The sequence below is a fragment of the Juglans microcarpa x Juglans regia genome, chromosome 2D (genome assembly GCF_004785595.1).
Source record: "Juglans microcarpa x Juglans regia isolate MS1-56 chromosome 2D, Jm3101_v1.0, whole genome shotgun sequence".
Lineage (NCBI taxonomy): Eukaryota > Viridiplantae > Streptophyta > Magnoliopsida > Fagales > Juglandaceae > Juglans > Juglans microcarpa x Juglans regia.
In genome coordinates, this window is record NC_054596.1 from 8,026,452 (window position 1) to 8,045,907 (window position 19,456).

At 39.9% G+C, this 19,456-nt stretch overlaps 1 protein-coding gene across 1 annotated transcript; it reads left to right on the plus strand.

The window, feature by feature from the left end:
- Positions 1-1,301: 1,301 nt before the first annotated feature.
- Positions 1,302-19,110, plus strand: LOC121248236 (probable ubiquitin conjugation factor E4). The gene is made up of 16 exons (XM_041146637.1): positions 1,302-2,423; positions 10,397-10,601; positions 10,762-10,913; positions 11,011-11,302; positions 11,412-11,564; positions 12,768-12,971; positions 13,075-13,187; positions 13,311-13,425; positions 14,832-14,921; positions 15,033-15,236; positions 15,346-15,441; positions 15,591-15,713; positions 16,057-16,149; positions 16,287-16,451; positions 18,486-18,575; positions 18,737-19,110. The coding sequence occupies exons 1-16, from the start codon at positions 1,570-1,572 to the stop codon at positions 18,914-18,916; spliced, it is 3,129 nt and encodes a 1,042-aa protein (XP_041002571.1). The 5' UTR covers positions 1,302-1,569; the 3' UTR covers positions 18,917-19,110.
- The last annotated feature ends 346 nt before the right edge of the window (positions 19,111-19,456 follow it).

The window sequence follows — 19,456 nt, forward strand, 5'->3', positions numbered from 1 at the left end:
CCAGATAAATCTTCTCTATTTATCTATTGATTTTAAATTGAATGGTCCAAATAAAAAAATAGAGACAAAATATTGAAAGTTTATTTGAGATATGTATAATCCACGAGTCGTATCCATACTTCCAAATTAAGTTGTCATATTTGGATATCAATTTGTTTTTTTAAAAGAAATTTATCCTATTTTGCCTCCATAAATTTTGCATTTGAAAATAAAGTGACTTTCTAGTCATAAACCAACGCTAGATAGAAACCAAAATAATATTTTATTTTTATTTTTATTTTTTTATGTTTCATGCATTCTACGTAACGTTTTCCTACTAAAATTAAAGTTTGTTTGTTTTCATAAATGAGATGAAATGAGTTGAGATTAAAGTTAAAAAGTTAAATAAAATATTGTTAGAATATATTTTTTAATATTATTTTTGTTTTGAGATTTGAAAAAGTTGAATTATTTATTTTATTTTGTGTGAAAATATAAAAATGTTGTAATGATGAAGTAAGATGAGATAAGGTGAGATGAGATATTTTTTAAAAACAAACGAGGCCAGCATCTAGTTAAATATTTTGAAGAGTAATAATATACATGCAACATATAGCAAAAAAAAAAAAAAAAAAATAGAGATAACTCTTTAAATAAAAGATTTTACTATATATTAGCTACTATTTAACTTCACATTCTACACTTGACAAATTTTTTTTTTCATAAGATGTGAGATATAGGATAGTAAATAATAACTGATAAAAATAATTGATCTTAAATGAATTTATGTGGATTCTCTACCTCTATTCAAACTTAAATACTAGGATAGGCTCAATCCAAGTACAATATGCCTGTTTTGGGTTGGGCGACGACTCTTAGGTGGGTATTTTCACTTATCAAGGATAGTATGGGATTTGGGACTCCATCTCCCTTATCTAAATGTCCTTTAAAATGGTATTGAGGGTATTATTATTCAAAACTGTGCTAGAAAGATACTTTATAAAGATATTCTCGATTTTTTTTTTAACTAATTGAAGATTATCAAGATTTATTTATTTCAGTCAATCTATTCATTACTGTTTTTTTCATCATCTTATAATATGGTAGATGATAGATTTATAAATGAAATATAATAAATAATTTATAATTATTTAATATCATATCATAAAAAGATAAGAAAAATAATAAAAATTAAGATGTCGAATAATATTATTCTATTTATTTTTGCTATTTAGAAGAGATAAATTGCGTAATTTATTATAGCCCTTTTTGTTTCCCCAATATTTGAGACGACCGGGTCTTTCTTCGGGACTCAAAGCGAGTTTCCCATATAAAAGGGCCAAACCTCTCTGCTCTGTGTCTACTCGTACCCTCCCGATTACAGTGTCTCTACACCGCGACTTTTCCTGCTATACTCCGATTCCGATTTCACTATCTAATTCACTCATTCATCTGTTTGTTTCCCGGGGAAGTCTTAAAAGAATTCCTTAAAAAATCGGGTTTGCGGTTTTTTTTTTTTTTTTGCTTTGCTGGGAAAATCTTTGTGTTTTTAGGACCGTTTAACGGAGAAGGAAAGAACCTTTGCCCTCTATGGCCGCCCCAAAACCTCAAAAGAGGTCTCTGGAGGAAATCGAGGACATAATCCTCCGGAAAGTCTTCCTCGTGTCTCTGACCGATACCGCGGAGTCATCATCCGATTCCCGAATCGTGTACTTGGAGATGACCGCGGCCGAGGTTCTGAGCGAGGGCAAGGAATTGAGGCTTTCTAGGGATTTGATGGAGCGGGTCCTGATCGATCGGCTCTCCGGGAATTTTTCCTCGGCGGAACCGCCCTTCCAGTATCTGGTCGGCTGCTATCGCCGCGCCTTCGACGAGGGAAAGAAGATCGCTTCCATGAAGGACAAGGATGTTAAGTCCGAGATGGAGTCGGTGGTGAAGCAAGCGAAGAAATTGTCGGTCTCGTATTGTAGGATTCACTTGGGGAACCCTGAGTTGTTCCCGAATCCGCTGAATTCGAATGAGAAGTCACGTTCGAGTAAATCTCCTTTGTTGCCGCTGATTTTCTCTGAGGTTGGGAGCTCGGTGGACGGGTTCGGAGGTAGTAGTGCTGGGGGCACTCAATGCCCACCTGGTTTCTTGGAAGAGTTCTTTAGGGACTCGGACTTTGATAGCTTGGACTCCATATTGAAGGGGTTGTATGAGGACTTGAGGGGCAGTGTTATTAAGGTTTCAGCGCTGGGGAATTTTCAGCAGCCTTTAAGGGCTTTGCTGTATTTGGTTAGCTTCCCGGTTGGCGCCAAATCGTTAGTGAATCATCCGTGGTGGATTCCAAAAGGCGTTTATTTGAACGGCCGGGTTATTGAGATGACGAGCATATTGGGGCCCTTTTTTCATGTTAGCGCTCTGCCCGATCATGCCATTTTCAAGAGCCAGCCTGATGTGGGGTAAGTGGTGGAGTTATCCTAGGTTGCAATTTTTATTGTTATCGTGGTTTTGATTTGGTATTGTGTAGTGGCTAGGAAATGTGGGAAGAGATAGAACAATCAAAATGTAGAATATTTTATTTCTTATTGTTTAATATTTGTATAAAACAGAAATTCTCTGCCATCTGAACATAATGCATGTGTTTGGCTTGCTCAAATTGTGGGGTTTTATTTTTTCAGAGCACAAACAGCAGTAGAGGAGTCACTTTTACTTGTTTCCAGCACTTCCCTCGCTTCTTCAGTTTCTGAATTAATAGTATATGGGCAGTGCATGTTACGTGTTTCTGGTATATTAGGAAGCTGGATCCTGTATTCAATTCGTTCGTCTTAAAAATTACTTAATTAAGAAAATATGGATGCCTAATATTGTGCCACGTTTATCACACTTCTTCAACCTCCCAATCTGCTCAGCGTTTTAGTGATTTCAGTAAACGGCAGCTTGGCTGTGGGTTGCTCAGGGGAGGTGAAATAACTTAAGAATGGGATCTTTTTCATCCATTTGGATATATGCATGATATTCTGGGTGGAATCTCTAAAATGATGACTGGATATAAAATGTTATGGGTTGGATCTTCTGTAGCTTATGTAGACAGCATTAGGGGCTGCAGTTAGGCTGATCATATTAATTATAAAGCTAATGGGGGTCTCAATGTTATAGCAATTATAGTACATTGTTGGGTGTTATCAATATTGGGAAAGATTCCTTAAGTCAAACAGTGACTGATGATATCAGGGGATTGACTCTTTGATGTATTAAAATTGGTTTTATTGTAACTTCTATTTTGATTGATTGAATGATCCGTTTATCAGAACAAGATGTTGGCTATATACCATCTTAAAGCAAGGTTATGAAATTACTGAATTGTTGTGCATATGCCACTGTGAATTTAAAAAGACACCCAATCTCTTTTAGTTTTCGTGGGCCTTTTCTTTTTCTTGGTTTTGTACCTCCAGATCTTTTTCTGGCCTTCAGCGAGGAAGTTATATTCTCTCTTAGATTTCAAATGTTTAGAAGAAGGAAAACTGATAGGATAAGGCCCACTTGGATGCAATTGAATTATAGAGTTTTTTACGGTTAAGATTGGCTGTGAAGAGTTTTGGCTTTTTAGGTATCAACCACAAAGTATCATCTCCTTGAGCGCTCGATCTTATGGAGTATAAGAGCTGGACGAAGGACAACTACCTGCAAGAAATTTATTCTATTTTTAGCTAAGAGGGTAGATTGCAGACTTTTTTCCTTCTGTTGGTTGTGATTCATCAATGGCTTTTCCTTCTTGAGGGGATTAGTGTATTCTTTGAATCATTAGGTTTGTATTGTCTGTGGGTTGGTTTAGATGGGGTTGTGCAAGGAGGTATTCATTGATCAGAAGTTGTTTGAGTTTAGAAAGGAGAATGCTAGGTGGTGGAGGATTATAGAAAGTAGTCATCGTGGTATGAAATATATCTCAGTAGATTGGGAAACTCTGGGTTGGCTGGGTTTTATGGTGAAGGAGTGTGCAGTAACCTTGGGTACTCAGGAGTTTCTGCGAACTCGTAGAAAAGGGGACACTGTGATAATAGTGAGGAAGGGACGTAACTTTAATGGTAGCTTCATCTCCATCTCAGAATTTGGTCGTGATAAGAGGAGAGGATTGCTTGTGATTCCGGAAGGTAGGAAGGGGGAGGGATGGAAGAAGCTTGCTGATATTTTAATGGAGATGGCTGATATCCAGAAAGTTGCTGCAAAGAAGAACAAAAGTGAGGGAGGTGCTCCATTATCGTGGGCAAGGGGGGCAAGGTCATACAGTGAGGTGCTGAAGAAGGTACGGCATCGTGCTGCAGTAGACGTGGTGTCAGGTGTAACCATCTCTGAGGACGTGCAGCGGCATGGTGTAACAGAAAGCAGTTTGGCGGGGCTAAATGAGGAAAGCATTTTGAAGATGCTAGCTGGATTGGAGGAGAAGATCGGCAGTGTGTTAGATGAAATAAATTATCTAAAACGCTGCGTTAAAGGTAAGGAGGTGGTGGGCCGAAATGGTGGGCTTGGTTTGGGTCTGGGCAGAGCGATGGGCTTGGGCAAGGGTCAGTCATCAGGCACTGTGAAGGCCTGGAGGGCAGTGGAGACAGTCGGGTCGGGGAAGGGCCTCGGTTCCGAGATATCGGACCAGGGACAGCGGGTGGCGCCGATAAGTTCATTACCGGCAATCTTGCCGGCACAAAAGCTGCCGACAACCTCAGTCGAACCCTCTGGTGAGATGGAAAAGGAGATTCGACTCGGTTCCGAGATGTTGCTCCTGTGGTGCCGATAAGTGCATTATTGGCAACCCTGCCGGCACAGAAGTTGCCGACACTCTCGGTCGACCACTCAGGTGAAACGGTAAAGGAGTTCCGACGGGAAGAGGTAGAGGAGGGGGAGCTTCTGGCATTGACTTCCGCGTCTGTGGAGAAGGGACTATCGAAATTGTGCGTGGTGGACGTAGTTCCAGAAGTGATGCACGAGCAGTTAAGCCTGAGGGATAGAGAGATGTCCCTTTGCGGTGAGGTGTTTATGCGGGACAGTGATGTGGTTCAGAGTGGTCTTTCACCCTTGGTGATGAGTAGACCTGATGAGTTACTTGCTGGGGATGTTTCTCCTCTTAACAATATGGTTTTAAGTGGTGAAACAAATAAGCTGGATGTTTTGGTGATTCCCAATCACAGTGTTGGGGAAGTGGGGGCTCTTACTCCTTTATGTACACTCCCTCCCAGTGATTATGGGAGTTGTTCGACGAATTGGATCTTTAAAAAGGTAGAGGAGTTACAGAAAATTTTTGGGGTCTCTTTTGGAGGTTATGAGGAACAATTTATGGCCCTTCTTGTGGCTATTGAAGCTAGCCGTTCGAAATCAGCTTCAAAACAAGATAGGGAACTTAAACGCTTAACATGCTCCATCAATTATGATGTCAAGGAGGGGAGTAGTGGAAGGGTTAGATCAAAGGGGAGGGGTAAGTTAAGTTTTAATGAAGCCTAAGATCGTTTCTTGGAATGTAAGGGGTCTCAATGATAGGGACAAACGCCTTCGGATCAAAGCGCTATTGAGATCATGGAAGGGAGATGTGATATGCTTGCAAGAAACAAAGTTGGGTTTTATTGATAGAAGTTTTGTGCGTAGTATTTGGGGATGTTCTTATATGGGTTGGTCCTATTTGGCCTCTCAGGGAGCATCAGGTGGAGTATTATTAATGTGGGATAAAAGAGTGGTTGAGGCGATTGAGGAGTGTGTTGGAGAGTTTTCGGTTTCGGTGCTATTCAAAAATGTGAGCGATGGGTGGATTTGGGCTTTTGCAGGTTCTTATGGTCCTAACATAGATAGAGATAGACGACGATTGTGGGAGGAGTTGACGGGAATACACTCTATATGGGATGTGCCGTGGTGTATGGGGGGGGATTTTAACATTACTCGTTTTCCTAGTGAACGATCGGGGCATCATCGACACACTTTGGCCATGGCGGAATTCTCTGAGTTCATTTTTGAGATGGATCTTATGGACCTCCCTCTGGTGGGTGGTGAGTATACATGGTCTAATGGCCGTGCTTGGTCGAAATTGGATCGTTTTCTTGTCTCACCGTTATGGGAAGCCCACTATCCAGAAGTTAGTCAGAAAAGGTTAGCTAGAGTCAGTTCAGACCATTTTCCTATCCTCTTAGATTGTGGTGGCATTCAAGGGGGTCGCCGGTATTTCAAGTTTGAAAATATGTGGCTTAAGGCGGATGGGTTTGTCGAGATGGTGAGAACTTGGTGGACTTCGTACCATGTTAGTGGCACTCCGAGTTTTATTCTTGCAGGTAAAATGAAGGCCCTAAAGCAAGACCTGAAGAAATGGAACTTGGAAGTTTTTGGTCACATTGACAATCAAAAGTCTATTCTGATGGAGGAGTTGCAGGAGTTGGAGGGTAAGGAATTATTGGGAAGGGCTTCGGAGGAGGAGTTATTGAGAAAAGTAACGGTTGTGGCAGAGTTGGAAAGGGTGTTGCTGTTAGAAGAGACTTCATGGCGTCAAAAATCCAGAGCCCTCTGGTTGAAAGAGGGTGACAGGTGTACGAAGTTCTTTCACAAAATGGCTAATTGAGTTGTTATATTCAGGTACACAGGTGCTATCTTCCTCGGCTGATCTAGAAAGTCATATTGCACATTATTATGAGACTTTGCTTACCGAACCAGTAACCTGGAGGCCGAAGCTTGATGACTTACCATTTGAGGCAATTGATCCGCAGCTTGTGAGTGTATTGGAGAGACCTTTTGTGGAAGATGAGATTTTCAAGGTCATATCTGGTATGGTTAAGGACAAAGCGCCGGGTCCGGATGGTTTCTCAATGGGTTTCTTTCAAACTTGTTGGGATGTGGTGAAAGGTGATGTCTTGCGGGTGTTCAGTGAATTTCATGCTTATCAAAAGATTGAAAAATCACTTAATGCGACTTTTATTGCACTCATTCCAAAGAAATATGGGGCGTCGAATATTGTGGATTTTCGCCCAATAAGTCTGATTAGCAGTGTCTATAAAATTATTTCAAAGGTCCTTGCTAATCGGCTTAGTCTAGTGCTGGAAAATATTATATCCAAGCCTCAAAATGCTTTTATTCATGGGAGATATATACTTGATTCGGTGCTCATTGCAAATGAATGTTTGGATGCTAGATTGAGGGAGGGAAGTCCAGGTATTCTTTGCAAGCTAGATATGGAGAAGGCTTATGACCATGTGAACTGGGATTTCCTTTTGTATTTATTGAAGAGGTGTGGTTTTGGAGATAGGTGGATTTCTTGGATGCGTTTTTGCATTTCAACGGCCCGGTTTTCAGTGTTAGTTAATGGCACTCCTACAGGTTTTTTTCATAGTTCGAGGGGTTTGCGACAAGGTGATCCATTATCTCCCTTTCTTTTTGTCATAGTTATGGAGGCATTGAGCAGGATGTTGCAGGCTACTGTTAGTGGGGGTTTTCTATCTGGTTTTCAGGTGGGACATAGCTCTGGTAGCTCTTGTACCATTTCACATCTTCTTTTTGCAGACGACACTCTGTTGTTTTGTGAAGCGGATAGGAGTCAGGTCCAAACTTTGCGAGCATTATTACTTTGTTTTGAAGCAGTATCAGGGCTTAAGGTGAACCTTGACAAGTCTGAGTTGGTTCCGGTGGGTGTGGTCCCTAATATACGCAATCTAGCAAGTCTTCTGGGTTGCAGGGTGTCCTCATTCCCAATGAAATATCTGGGTCTTCCATTAGGTGCTACTTTCAAGAGTAGAGCTATATGGGATGGGGTGGTAGAAAAGATAGAGAAAAGGTTGGCTGGATGGAAAAGGGTGTATCTATCGAAAGGAGGTCGTCTCACTCTTATCAAGAGTACCCTGACAAACCTCCCCACTTATTTTTTATCCCTTTTTCCTATGCCTGCAGGAGTGGTGAATAGAATTGAGAAACTCTTCAAGGCATTTCTTTGGGGAGGCTTAGGGGAGGAGAAGAAAGTTCATTTGGTTAATTGGAAGACAGTATGTTCTCCAGTTGAGTATGGGGGATTGGGTGTGTGTAACTTGAGAACTTTTAATAAAGTGTTGCTGGGGAAATGGCTTTGGAGATATCATATGGAAGAGGGTTCTTTGTGGAGGGAATTAATAGATGCTAAATATGGGGTTGATTGGGGTGGGTGGTGTTCTAAAGAAGTGAGAGGGGGGCATGGAGTGGGGCTATGGAAGTTTATAAGGAAGGGGTGGATTATTTTAGTAAATCATATTCGTTTTGTCGCAGGTGAGGGTGACCGAATCAGTTTTTGGCGGGATGTGTGGTGTGGAGATCATGCATTGGAAAGGGTGTTTCCAGCTTTATATCGTATTGCAATTAACAAGGACGCTTCTGTGGCGGAAGTGCGATTACTTGCCCATGGTTCGCATCAGTGGAATATTCTGTTTAATAGAGATATTCATGATTGGGAATTATCTATGGTTTCAGATTTTTTCAGCTTGCTACATTCTTTAGGGTCTACTATGGCGCAACAAGACAGCTTGAAATGGAGACTCCAGGAGCATAAGAAATTCTCAGTAAAAGCGTATTATAAAATTTTGATTTCACAGGATCACACCTCTTTTCCTTGGAGGAACATTTGGAGGTCTCGTGTGCCCTCTAGAGTTGCTTTCTTTGTTTGGAATGCCGCCCTTGGGAAGATCTTAACCACGGATAATTTGAGGAAGAGAGGATGCGTTGTACTGGATTGGTGCTACATGTGTAGAAAGAGTGGAGAATCGGTAGATCATCTTTTATTACATTGTGATGTAGCAAGAGGGTTGTGGGATGAGATTTTTTGACGGGTCGGTGTGGCTTGGGTAATGCCTAGGAGAGTGGTGGAGCTGATGGGTTGTTGGAGGAAATTGCAGGGCAGTCATCAAGTGGCAGCAGCTTGGAGAATGATTCCGTTGTGTATCATGTGGTGTATTTGGACGGAAAGGAATATGCGATGCTTCGAAGACAAGGAAAGAACAATGATGGAGCTGAAGAATTATTTTCTGCACACTTTACTGCTTTGGTTTTCAGCTATTGTATTAAATGGGGATGATATACATGAATTCCTATCTTTAGTTTAACGCTCTTAGAATGTATCTAGGTGCTCAACTGTATACTTCCTGTGTACTAGGTGTATGCCTATTTCATTCACATCAATAAAGGTTATATCTTACTTATCAAAAAAAAAAAAAAAAGTTTTGGCTTTGCTTCTTCTTTCATGATTTTTTACTGATTCTTTGGATGATTTACTTTGTTTGAAACCCTATGCTCAATTCCACTGTTTTTTTTTTTTTCCCTACGTTCTGTCATGGTTGCTGGATTTATTTATTTATTGGTAAACAAGATTTTATTGATCATAAGAATGGGAAAGAACCCAAGTATATGGGACATATACAAGAGCAACACCTATGCATGATGTTCTATTGATACAAGAAATTTATGAATGTTTATGCCATAAAATCAATTACAATCTACCAATGGAACAAAGTGTTAAAAAAGAAAGTTCTAAGCTCATCCATTGACCACTTACGATCTTCAAAATTCTCTAGTTCCTCTTCCTCCAAAGACACCGCCATAGGCAAATCGGAACCGTACCATTGGTCTGGGCCTAGGCCCGCCCCCCATTGCACCCTGGATCCAGGGCTTGAGCCCAGGCCATTATATATAATTATATATAAAATAAACGATGAAACTGCATCATTTTAGGGTCAGGTTTAAGTTAAACCTAGCCCCCTCCCCTCGACAGTCTCTCTTCCCCCCTCTCTCTTTCTTCTCTTTGGTGTCTTCTTCTCTCAGACCCTTTCTCCCTCTCGCCAAGTCGCTGTGTCCGCCGTCCTCTTCTTCTTGTCCTCCTCCTCTTCCTTCTTGGCGTTTCCTCCTCTTTTTCTCTCAGACCCTCTCTCTCTCTCTCTCTCTCTCTCTCTCTCCAATTTGTTGTTTACTAGTTTGAGAAGAATTTTTTTACTAGTTTATGATTCTTTTTTTTTGTTGTTTCCAATTTTTTGTATATTCTGTTGTAGATGTTTTGTGGATTTTGTTGTGGATTTGTATTTTGTTGTGAATCTTCTTCTTCTTCTTCTTCTTCTTCTTCTTCTTCTTCTTCTTCTTCTTCTTCTTTTCCTGGTACTTGTCTACAGTGGGTAGTGGATGGGGGGCAGAAGGACTAGGGGTCCAGCCCTGGCACCCGCCCGGATGGGGGGCCCACCCACGGTGTGGAGGGGCGGATTCCGGTTGGCAAACCCCACCCCCCATCCGGGGGCAGGGAAGGGGCCACCCCCGCCCTTGGGGGTGCGGGTGGCACCCCTAACATCTTCATTGTTACTGGTTTTTATGCCTATTGAACATGTGAACCTATAGCTATGGACTACTTTTGGTTGTGATGTCTAAGATTGCTTTCTTACTTCTGCATTATTACTCTCTAAAACACCAGGCTGCAATGCTTTTCAGAAGCATCAACTCACCGACAAGCTGATTTATCATCATCATTTACCACAATCAAAACAGTCATGAACAACTTATATGATGGTCTAGCAGAAGTTCTTCTCTCACTCCTTAAAAATATGGACACCCGTGAAAATGTTCTTGAGTATCTTGCAGAGGTGATCAATAAAAACTCGTCAAGGGCTCATATTCAGGTATTTTGCCATTTCTCATAGATTGCTCAAGTTGCAGTTGTAGTATATTTCTGAACTGATATATTTCTCCCTGCTTTTCTTTGGAAAGAATACTTAAAAGGCAATATTTTCACTTTTTCTTTTCCTAATTTACATGGCATTGTTCTTACCTTTGTTATAGGTTGATCCTCTATCTTGTGCAAGCTCAGGCATGTTTGTCAGTCTCAGTGCTGTCATGCTTCGCCTGTGTGAGCCTTTTCTAGACGTGAACTTAACAAAAAGGGATAAGATTGATCCCAAATATGTATTTAACAGTAACAGATTGGATTTAAGGTGAGAGCTTTATGTTTTATGGACATTGATTTTCTTCTATAAGTTTATATGGATATTTATTCTCTTCTCCTGGTTATTCATGATGATTTTGTACTAGAGCGTTGACTGCTCTCCATGCATCATCAGAAGAAGTTGCTGAATGGCTTAAGAAAAACAATTTAGGTAAAACTGATGGCTCTAGACAAGATACTGAAGTTGAAAATCGGTTGCTACAATCTCAAGACGCCACCAGTTCTGGCAGCACTGCCAGTGGATCCTCTAATGCAAAGCTGGCATCAACTGGTGATAAAACTAAATATCCATTTATTTGCGAGTGCTTCTTTATGACTGCAAGGGTGCTCCACTTGGGTTTATTAAAAGCATTCTCTGACTTTAAACATTTAGTTCAGGTAATAATGCATCCTTTATAAATGCCCATTTTTACTTATAAAAAAAAAAATGCCCATTTTTCAAATTCCATTACAAAATTGTAATTATTCTCGAGTGGATTTATTCTAGGACATTCAAAGGTGTGAAGATACTCTCTCTACTCTTAAATCCATGCAAGGGCATGCTCCTACACCAGCGTTGGAGCTGGACATATCTCGCCTTGAGAAAGAAATAGAGTCGTATTCACAAGAGAAGCTTTGTTATGAAGCTCAGATGTTGAGGGTATGTCAGCTCTCTCTCTCTCTCTCTCTCTCTCTCTCTATATATATATATATATATATTTGTATATATCTCTATTTCTCTCCCCCCTATGCACTTGCATGGGGACAGACTGGCACTACTAACGATTTTGACGTCCTACTGCTCCTTGAAGTTGATTTGACTTGTATTATGGTGGATCACAGAGGGCAAAGGTTTGAATCTATTGTATGGTGGAAGGTCACTTTCTAGCAGGCTAATTGGTTGGGTGCTCAATCTATCTTCTAGTCATTGTCGTCCATATAGTCATTGTACATCTTTGAATGATCAGTCTGGGCCAACACTTCAAACTTAGGAGCCTCTGTGTTTCAGGTTCAGTAGGCCTCCCATTCTGAGCCAATAGGCCTGTTATTCCGACCCAACGAAATTTTGTGGCTGTCATACAATGACTAGTTCATCAAGAACATGGGCTATGCCTTTTTCTATTAATAAAGTTTTACTTTTACTTATCAAAAAAATGTTTCAACAATAAAACCCTTTACTACTTATATATATATATAAATATAATACCTGTTCTTGATCGATTATAGTCATTGTATGTCATGTTTCAGTTTCACTAGGCCTGTCATTCTGACCTGACCCGAGTTAGGGTCAGAATTTTTTAACGGGTCAAGTCAGAAGGAAGTGAGATCAGAACAAATTAATTGTTTGTCAATTTTTGTTTTCAGAACAATAAAACAGTGTCTTTTTGGAAATTTGTTATTAAAAAAACACTGTTTGGGTTAGCTTCGGGTCGGACTATGGAATTTTTTAGCATCCATGTCAGGTCAGAACACCAAAGAATCAATCGAGCCTAATTTTCAGAGTAGTCAGGCCAGGGTTTGGTACTTTCGGGTCAGCTTTCTTTTTAATCTTTGTTTCCTGTTTTTCTTCCATTCCTCCATTAAAGTATTTTGTTACCTTGGGAAAAGGATCAAAAGTATAAAGATTATGTCTTGTACATATGAAGTGTGGACTTGTCACAGACTGCATTTTTTATCATACATTGAAGTATCAGATAATTTCTCTGTTTCACAGTTTTCCTCCTGTAAAGTACCTGCCTCAAATGGGATTGTTCTAATATTATTTCTTTTTTCCCTTTTCCTTTGGCTCCAAGATTTTGAAGGGTGTTTTTAATATGAATTAATGTGTTAAACTATATGAAGCTCTTGTTTTTTTTCTTCTTAGGATGGAGCACTTATTCAGAATGCTCTTTCTTTCTACCGGTTAATGGTGGTTTGGTTGGTTAGCCTTGTTGGTGGATTTAAGATGCCTCTGCCATCCACATGCCCAATGGAATTCGCAGCTATGCCAGAGCATTTTGTGGAAGATGCAATGGAGTTGCTTATATTTGCTTCACGGATTCCAAAAGCTTTGGACGGGGTCTTGCTGGTAGACTTTTTGTTGCATAGTTTTATTCACAATCTATTCCTTTTGCTCTCTGCATATCGTCTTCCAATCTGTGGTAAAATGTAATTTTTTTTTGGCTTGGCAGGATGACTTCATGAACTTTATTATCATGTTCATGGCCAGTCCGGAATTTATTAGAAACCCTTATCTTAGGGCGAAGATGGTTGAAGTGCTGAACTGCTGGATGCCCCGTGGAAGGTGATTTTTCATCTTCCTTTTTTCTTTTTATTTTTTTAGAGAAATTTTTAATCGAAAGAGAGATTATTGAGTGCCCCTAAAACTTTCCTAGCTTAGCTCATTTTTTTTCTATTGCTTGTGCAGTGGCCCTTCTGTTACTGCTACTCTGTTTGAAGGGCACCAACTGTCTCTCGAGTATCTTGTGAGAAATCTTCTGAAACTTTATGTCGACATTGAGTTCACCGGTGCTCACAATCAGGTAATCGATTACAGATGTTTTTTAAGGGTGTAGACGTAGTTGAAGTTTGAGCCAATCATGGTGGCCTAGACTAGTCACTTAGTTTTGTGACAGCATACTTTTTTAGATGCACGCAGGAAATATGCTTTATTTTATTTGCTTGCAACTGTTCTTGATAATTGCTTTGAGAGGGTGAAAAGGTGGAATTGCAGGCAAATTTATGTAAAACTGTTCGCACAGTGAAATCATTATCAAATTTTTGCAACTAACCCCAAGGGGTTGGCCCAAGTAGTAAAGGCTTTGGTCTTGGGGTATCACTCTCTTCAAAGTCCAAGGTTCAACACCTCATGGGTGCAAACAATCCTTTGGAACCACACCCCCTAGTGAAAAGTCAGCGATTTAACCAATTCCGTGTAGGAAAACTTCCAAGGGTGCGGTGCACGGTACCAGGGTTTAATTTGCAGGGGTGGATCCGAAGGGCCCTGCCTTGGAGAGGTTCCCTGACATTAAAAAAAAAAAAAAATGCAACTAAGATATCTTACTTCTCTTTCAAGACTCAGTTGATTGTATAGTTCTATAATCATGGTGATTTGCTTCTTAAGATTGTTTCCTCAATGAGTTTTTTGCACATTCCTTTAGACACAATGTACTGGAGTCTCTCATGGCTCTTCAACTCACTGTATGATCTCTCTCTCTCAACCCAAAAAAAAGAGATGAAAAATATGCTTGGGAAAACGGATGTAGGTATTAGGTGCAGAGTCAAATCTGCCCTTGCAAGTGTCAACCTGAAGGATACATTGGATGGAAAGCTCACCAAATCTTATTAATGATTAATTGGTAGTTGGGCTCTGAATGCGACTTATCTGGCCAAGAAGGGGATATTGATGAAAATGCATCATTAGAAAGCTAAGGGAGTTGTGTGTTGCAAATCCAGCTGGTCACCAATGACTAAGACTCTTTGCTCACTCATGTGTTCGGGGAGAATGGATCTGAATGTATAGATTGATCTCTTTGAGCGCCTAAGGTTTTAGTTCAAGTTCGATGATACAATAAGTTTTATACTGTTATCTCAGGTCTGTTTAATTAGAGGAGCTCAGTATTATTGACTGATCTGGTCCATTATAATTTCAAATATCTTTCATGACATTAGTTCTTGGCTGATGATCCTGTACTTGCTTGGCTCTGGAATATAGATTGCTTTGGTTGCAATGCAGACAATTGGGTTCAGTCTAGTGGTGGTCTGTTTTTCCTGCTTTTTGAATAAATTCTGAAAGCATGTTGTTGTATTGCTGTTGCAACCAACTCAATCAAAATCATTGTCAAAGCTTGGTTCTAGTCTCAAGCGTTTGGGTTCTCATTTATTTTTCAGCGTTGATGACTTTCAGAAGCTCATTGTTGATAGGCTTGTTTGTTTTTCATCTGTGCAGTTCTTTGACAAGTTTAACATCCGTCATAATATTGCCGAGCTTCTCGAGTACCTGTGGCAGGTCCCTAGTCATCGTAATGCTTGGAGAAAGGTAGTATACCAACACCACCCCCCCCCCCCCCCCCCCCCCCCCCCCCCGGGGCCTCCTGTTTGCACATCGTTGTTGCTATGTTTAACTGCTTTGAATTTGTCACATTTTCAGATTGCCAAGGAGGAGGAAAAGGGTGTCTATCTGACTTTCTTAAACTTCCTGATCAATGATAGCATTTATCTCCTTGATGAAAGTCTTAACAAAATTCTTGAACTCAAAGAGTTGGAAGCTGAGATGTCAAATACCACCGAATGGGAGCAGAGACCAGCTCAAGAGAGGCAGGAGAGAACCCGACTATTCCACTCCCAAGAGAATGTTAGTTTGACTTTTTTCTTTCTGATAATATACTTATGTGTGTGTGCACATGCGCACGATGTACTCTGTTCCGGTGCACCTTATAAAATGTATGTTACTGCGTGTGTAGATTATCCAGATCAATATGAAATTGGCAAATGAGGATGTTAGTATGCTGGCATTTACTTCAGAGCAGATTACAGCACCTTTCCTACTTCCTGAGATGGTAACATATTTTCATTGTTTTCCTCACCTATGCATGTTACCTCACAGTTTCAGTTGCTAAAATTTCTTTTCTCGACAAGTTTTATGTTCTTATTTGTTATTACAGTTGCTAATTTCCCATCCACCCTTGCACCCCTTCTTTATCTTCAGGTTGAGAGAGTGGCCAGCATGCTCAATTACTTTTTGTTACAACTTGTGGGCCCCCAAAGAAAATCTCTTACTCTGAAAGACCCTGAGAAATATGAATTTCGTCCAAAACAGTTGCTGATGCAGGTTGGTATCAAGTAGATTTAACATTTGCTTCTTGTTAAACGGATTATATTTTTTGGTGAGTAATATATGATTTCAAGCCATATAATCAGGGTATCCTCAGTGTATTTATAGTTTTAATACCGATAAAAAAATCCTCGGTGGATTTATATTTCTAATACCAATATCACTGAACTAGGTCTGACTCTGGTTATTTAGGTTTCTTAGTGCAATGAAAAAGTTATATACGGGCTGGAATGACATTGTTTTATCGATCATTCCACTACAATAACTTCTTTTTTAATTAATAAAGCTTTTACATCCTGGCAAAACGGTGTTGCTGACTTTAAATGTTTATGTTTTTAAGATTGTCTACATATATGTCCATTTGGCAAGGGGAGATACAGAAAATATTTTCCCAGCTGCTATATCAAAAGATGGTCGTTCATACAATGAGCAGGTAATTTAACTGAGGCAAAGAGTTCATTAGGTTCGCTTATTTGACAACTATTGTTTATACTTAGTAAGAGAATGTTTTGGTTCTCCCTGAAACATCTGGTTGGCCTTACATAATTTTCCAATTGGAGCTTGTGCCAGTTATTTAGCGCTGCAGCAGATGTTCTTCGAAGAATTGGGGAAAATGTGAGGGTAATTCAGGAGTTTGTTCAGCTAGGTGCTAAGGCCAAAGTTGCAGCATCTGAGGCAATGGACGCTGAAGCAGCTCTTGGAGAGATACCAGATGAATTCCTTGACCCAATTCAAGTATGTTCACTTTTATTTTTTTATTTTTGCATTTAAATTGCTGTCATTCAGTGTTTTTTTTTTTTTTTTTTAAAGGAAGAGGACGGTATTCCAATTTTATTGATAACCGTCACTTATGGTGGAGGAATACCATATACAAAGGGAGCATGAAATAAAATCCCAAAACCAAGCTCCTAAAGAAAATGAAACGAGAAAATTAATAAAAGAAGATTACAAAGAGTCCGTAAAGGAATAAAGAACTAGAGTCAATGCCGAAAGCTAGGAGCACCTGCACGATCCAGAGCATACAAACCAAGCATATGCTTAGGCAATTGAACTAGAGAAGAGAAACTTACCATGTTGCCAAGGGCTCCAAATGAGGCGTGACTATCTGCTAAAGTATTGCCCTCTCTGTAAACATGTTTGAGATTAAAAGGAAAATGTTGCTTGAACTATAAAATATCATCCCAAATATCAAAATATTGCCAGGGGGTTTGGGATTAGGTATTAAACCAATTTACAACAAGGAGAGAATCCGATTCAACAATGAGTTCAAAAATATTTTACTGATAAGACGTAGTAAGACCAAATTTCAGAGCTGATAATTCTGCAAGAGTATTAGTACCAAAGCCCAAGAAAAAAGAAAAACCAGCAATAATGGAGCAATTAGAGGAGCTAAGGATACCGCCACAGCCTGGAAGACTAGTGTTGCCTTTGGACGCGCCATCAATATTTAAGTTGAGGGTCCCAAAAGGAGGAGGAATCCATTTCACCAAGATTAGCCTCTTAGCACGTATGGTGATTTGAGAAATGTGAAGAGACTCAAGGGTGGAAGCATTTGAGTTGAGGAGGAGAGAATGAGGCTTTAGGAGGTTGTTGAGATTCCTAAGCCAATTGAAGAACTTTAAATGATGGAATCAGAGTTAGTGAGAATGTCTTCGGATCTAGCTTTGTTCCTTGCAATCCAAATCTCCCAAGAATGAGAGACTGAAGAAGGCTAGCAACAATTTGAAATTGGTCCGAACCTCTAGAGGCGAGCCACCACTGAGTGTCTTGATTCCTCCAATTACCAAGGGTGGTGAAATTGAAACCAAAAATAGAGGAAAAATGGTGCCAGACCCGTTTGGAGAGGACTGAGTCTGTAAAGACATGGTTAGCGGTCTCTAAAAGGCCCTCAGAGCAATAAGAACATTTGGAAGCCAAAAAGATACAACAAGGTTGGATCCAATCATCCTAAGGAATGCCATTATGCCATAATTTCCAAATGAAAACAGAAACCTTGATAGGGAGAATAGTATTCCAAATATAAGGAGCAAATGGGAAAGAGGGGTAGTGATCCCCAAAAAGGTTCCAAGCAGATTTGGAAGAACTAAAATTGCCTTTATTGGTGTGTTTCCAAACCCTTGAATCAGGGCCCAACTTAAGTCTCAGCGGGTAAATACAGACCTCTTGAGGGAGAGCATGGTCACCAAGGGACATAAGCTTTTCAATGTTCCAACCCGTGGAAGAGCACACGTCTTTGAGAAGAAGGTTAGGGTTAGAGATATTGAAACCTTTTTGGGCCAACGAACCTTTCCCCGCCCAGTTATCATGCCAAAAATTCAGGGTGCCTTCCCTAATTTTTCATTGGCTTTCGTGATGAATAATAGGCGGATAGTTGCAAACAATCTTCCAAAAGTTAAGAGTGGAAAGATTTAGCCGTAATGAGACCCAAAGAGTGAACATTATTCATGTGTTTTTGGGAAAGGAGGTTTGCCCAGAGGGAATTAGAAGATAGAAATCTCTAAGCCAATTTATAATGAAGAGCACTGATAACACATCATCAAGGCCCATTCGGTGTTGAACATGTGAATTATCTGCAATTGCACTAGACATTTTTATGAATCCAAGGCCCCCACCTCATTATTTACTCGTGTCCCCCCTTGGGGTATGCCAAGGGGTTTGCTTCCCCATTGATTTATTGTGGTAAATTATCTGGTTATGCTTATTCCCATCCCCCCTCTTTCCTCGCTGACCTCTCTCTCTCTCTCTCCTTTTTATTTTTATTTTTTGCAGTACACTTTAATGAAGGATCCAGTTATATTGCCTTCTTCAAGGATCACCGTAGACCGACCTGTCATTCAGAGGCATCTGCTTAGTGATAATGTACATCTGCGCTTGCTTTATTATTTTTAATTTTCCATCTCACGTAAAATAATAATGATAGCAATAGTGATAATAACATATACCTGATTAAAAGAGCAATAATGATATAATAATAATAATAATAATAATAATAGTTCTGATATATTGTATCTGATATGCAGACTGACCCTTTCAACCGTTCCCATCTTACTGCGGACATGCTGATTCCAAACAATGAATTGAAGGCAAGAATTGACGAGTTCATCAAGTCCCAAGAAATGAAGAAGCGTGGAAAAAGCCTTGGCGTGGACAGAACAAAGGCGACAATACAAACCACGAGTAGTAAAATGTTAATTGATTAACATATTGGTATATGATTCTGAAATTCCCAATGATTTAATCGGAGGTTCATACATTGCCAAGATGGTGGTAATACATTCTATATTAAGACATGGAAAGTGGTTTGTAATTAATGCCCAGTGATATGTCATTATTTTCTTATTGTAAAAATTTGATGCCAGGAATTCAATTCATGGGGATATTTCAGTTTTCCAAATTAGTCTCGGTGCTCAGCAAGTGCCTCTCCTCTCTGGAAAGAGAAAAGGCCTGCCTTGGTGTGACAGTCGTGTTCCTTTTCTTTGTTACCTTTTGAGTTAAGATCGAATCCCATTAGGAACGAACGCGGGGGGCTAAGTACGAGTACCGCTGTCATGGAATTTATATGGATCACATGAAAAAACCCAACATTCATGGCATTATACGTTAAAGAGAGTCTAATAACAACAAAAGCATGTCTCCTCTGGATAACTTCTTAACCACAGTTCCCAATCCAAGCATTAGAATGCTATACAGTACACACTTATGTAAACTAACCAGATTGCCTCGTATCACAGTTGCCTGAA

What these genes read in the sequence shown, in the direction of transcription:
- LOC121248236 (XM_041146637.1), top strand. Translation starts at nt 1,570, where the DNA reads ATGGCCGCCCCAAAACCTCAAAAGAGGTCTCTGGAGGAAATCGAGGAC. An exon ending in CAAAACAGTTGCTGATGCAG is followed by an intron (nt 15,714 to 16,056) that starts GTTGGTATCAAG and finishes TATGTTTTTAAG; the next exon opens with ATTGTCTACATATATGTCCA. An exon ending in GGCATCTGCTTAGTGATAAT is followed by an intron (nt 18,576 to 18,736) that starts GTACATCTGCGC and finishes TCTGATATGCAG; the next exon opens with ACTGACCCTTTCAACCGTTC.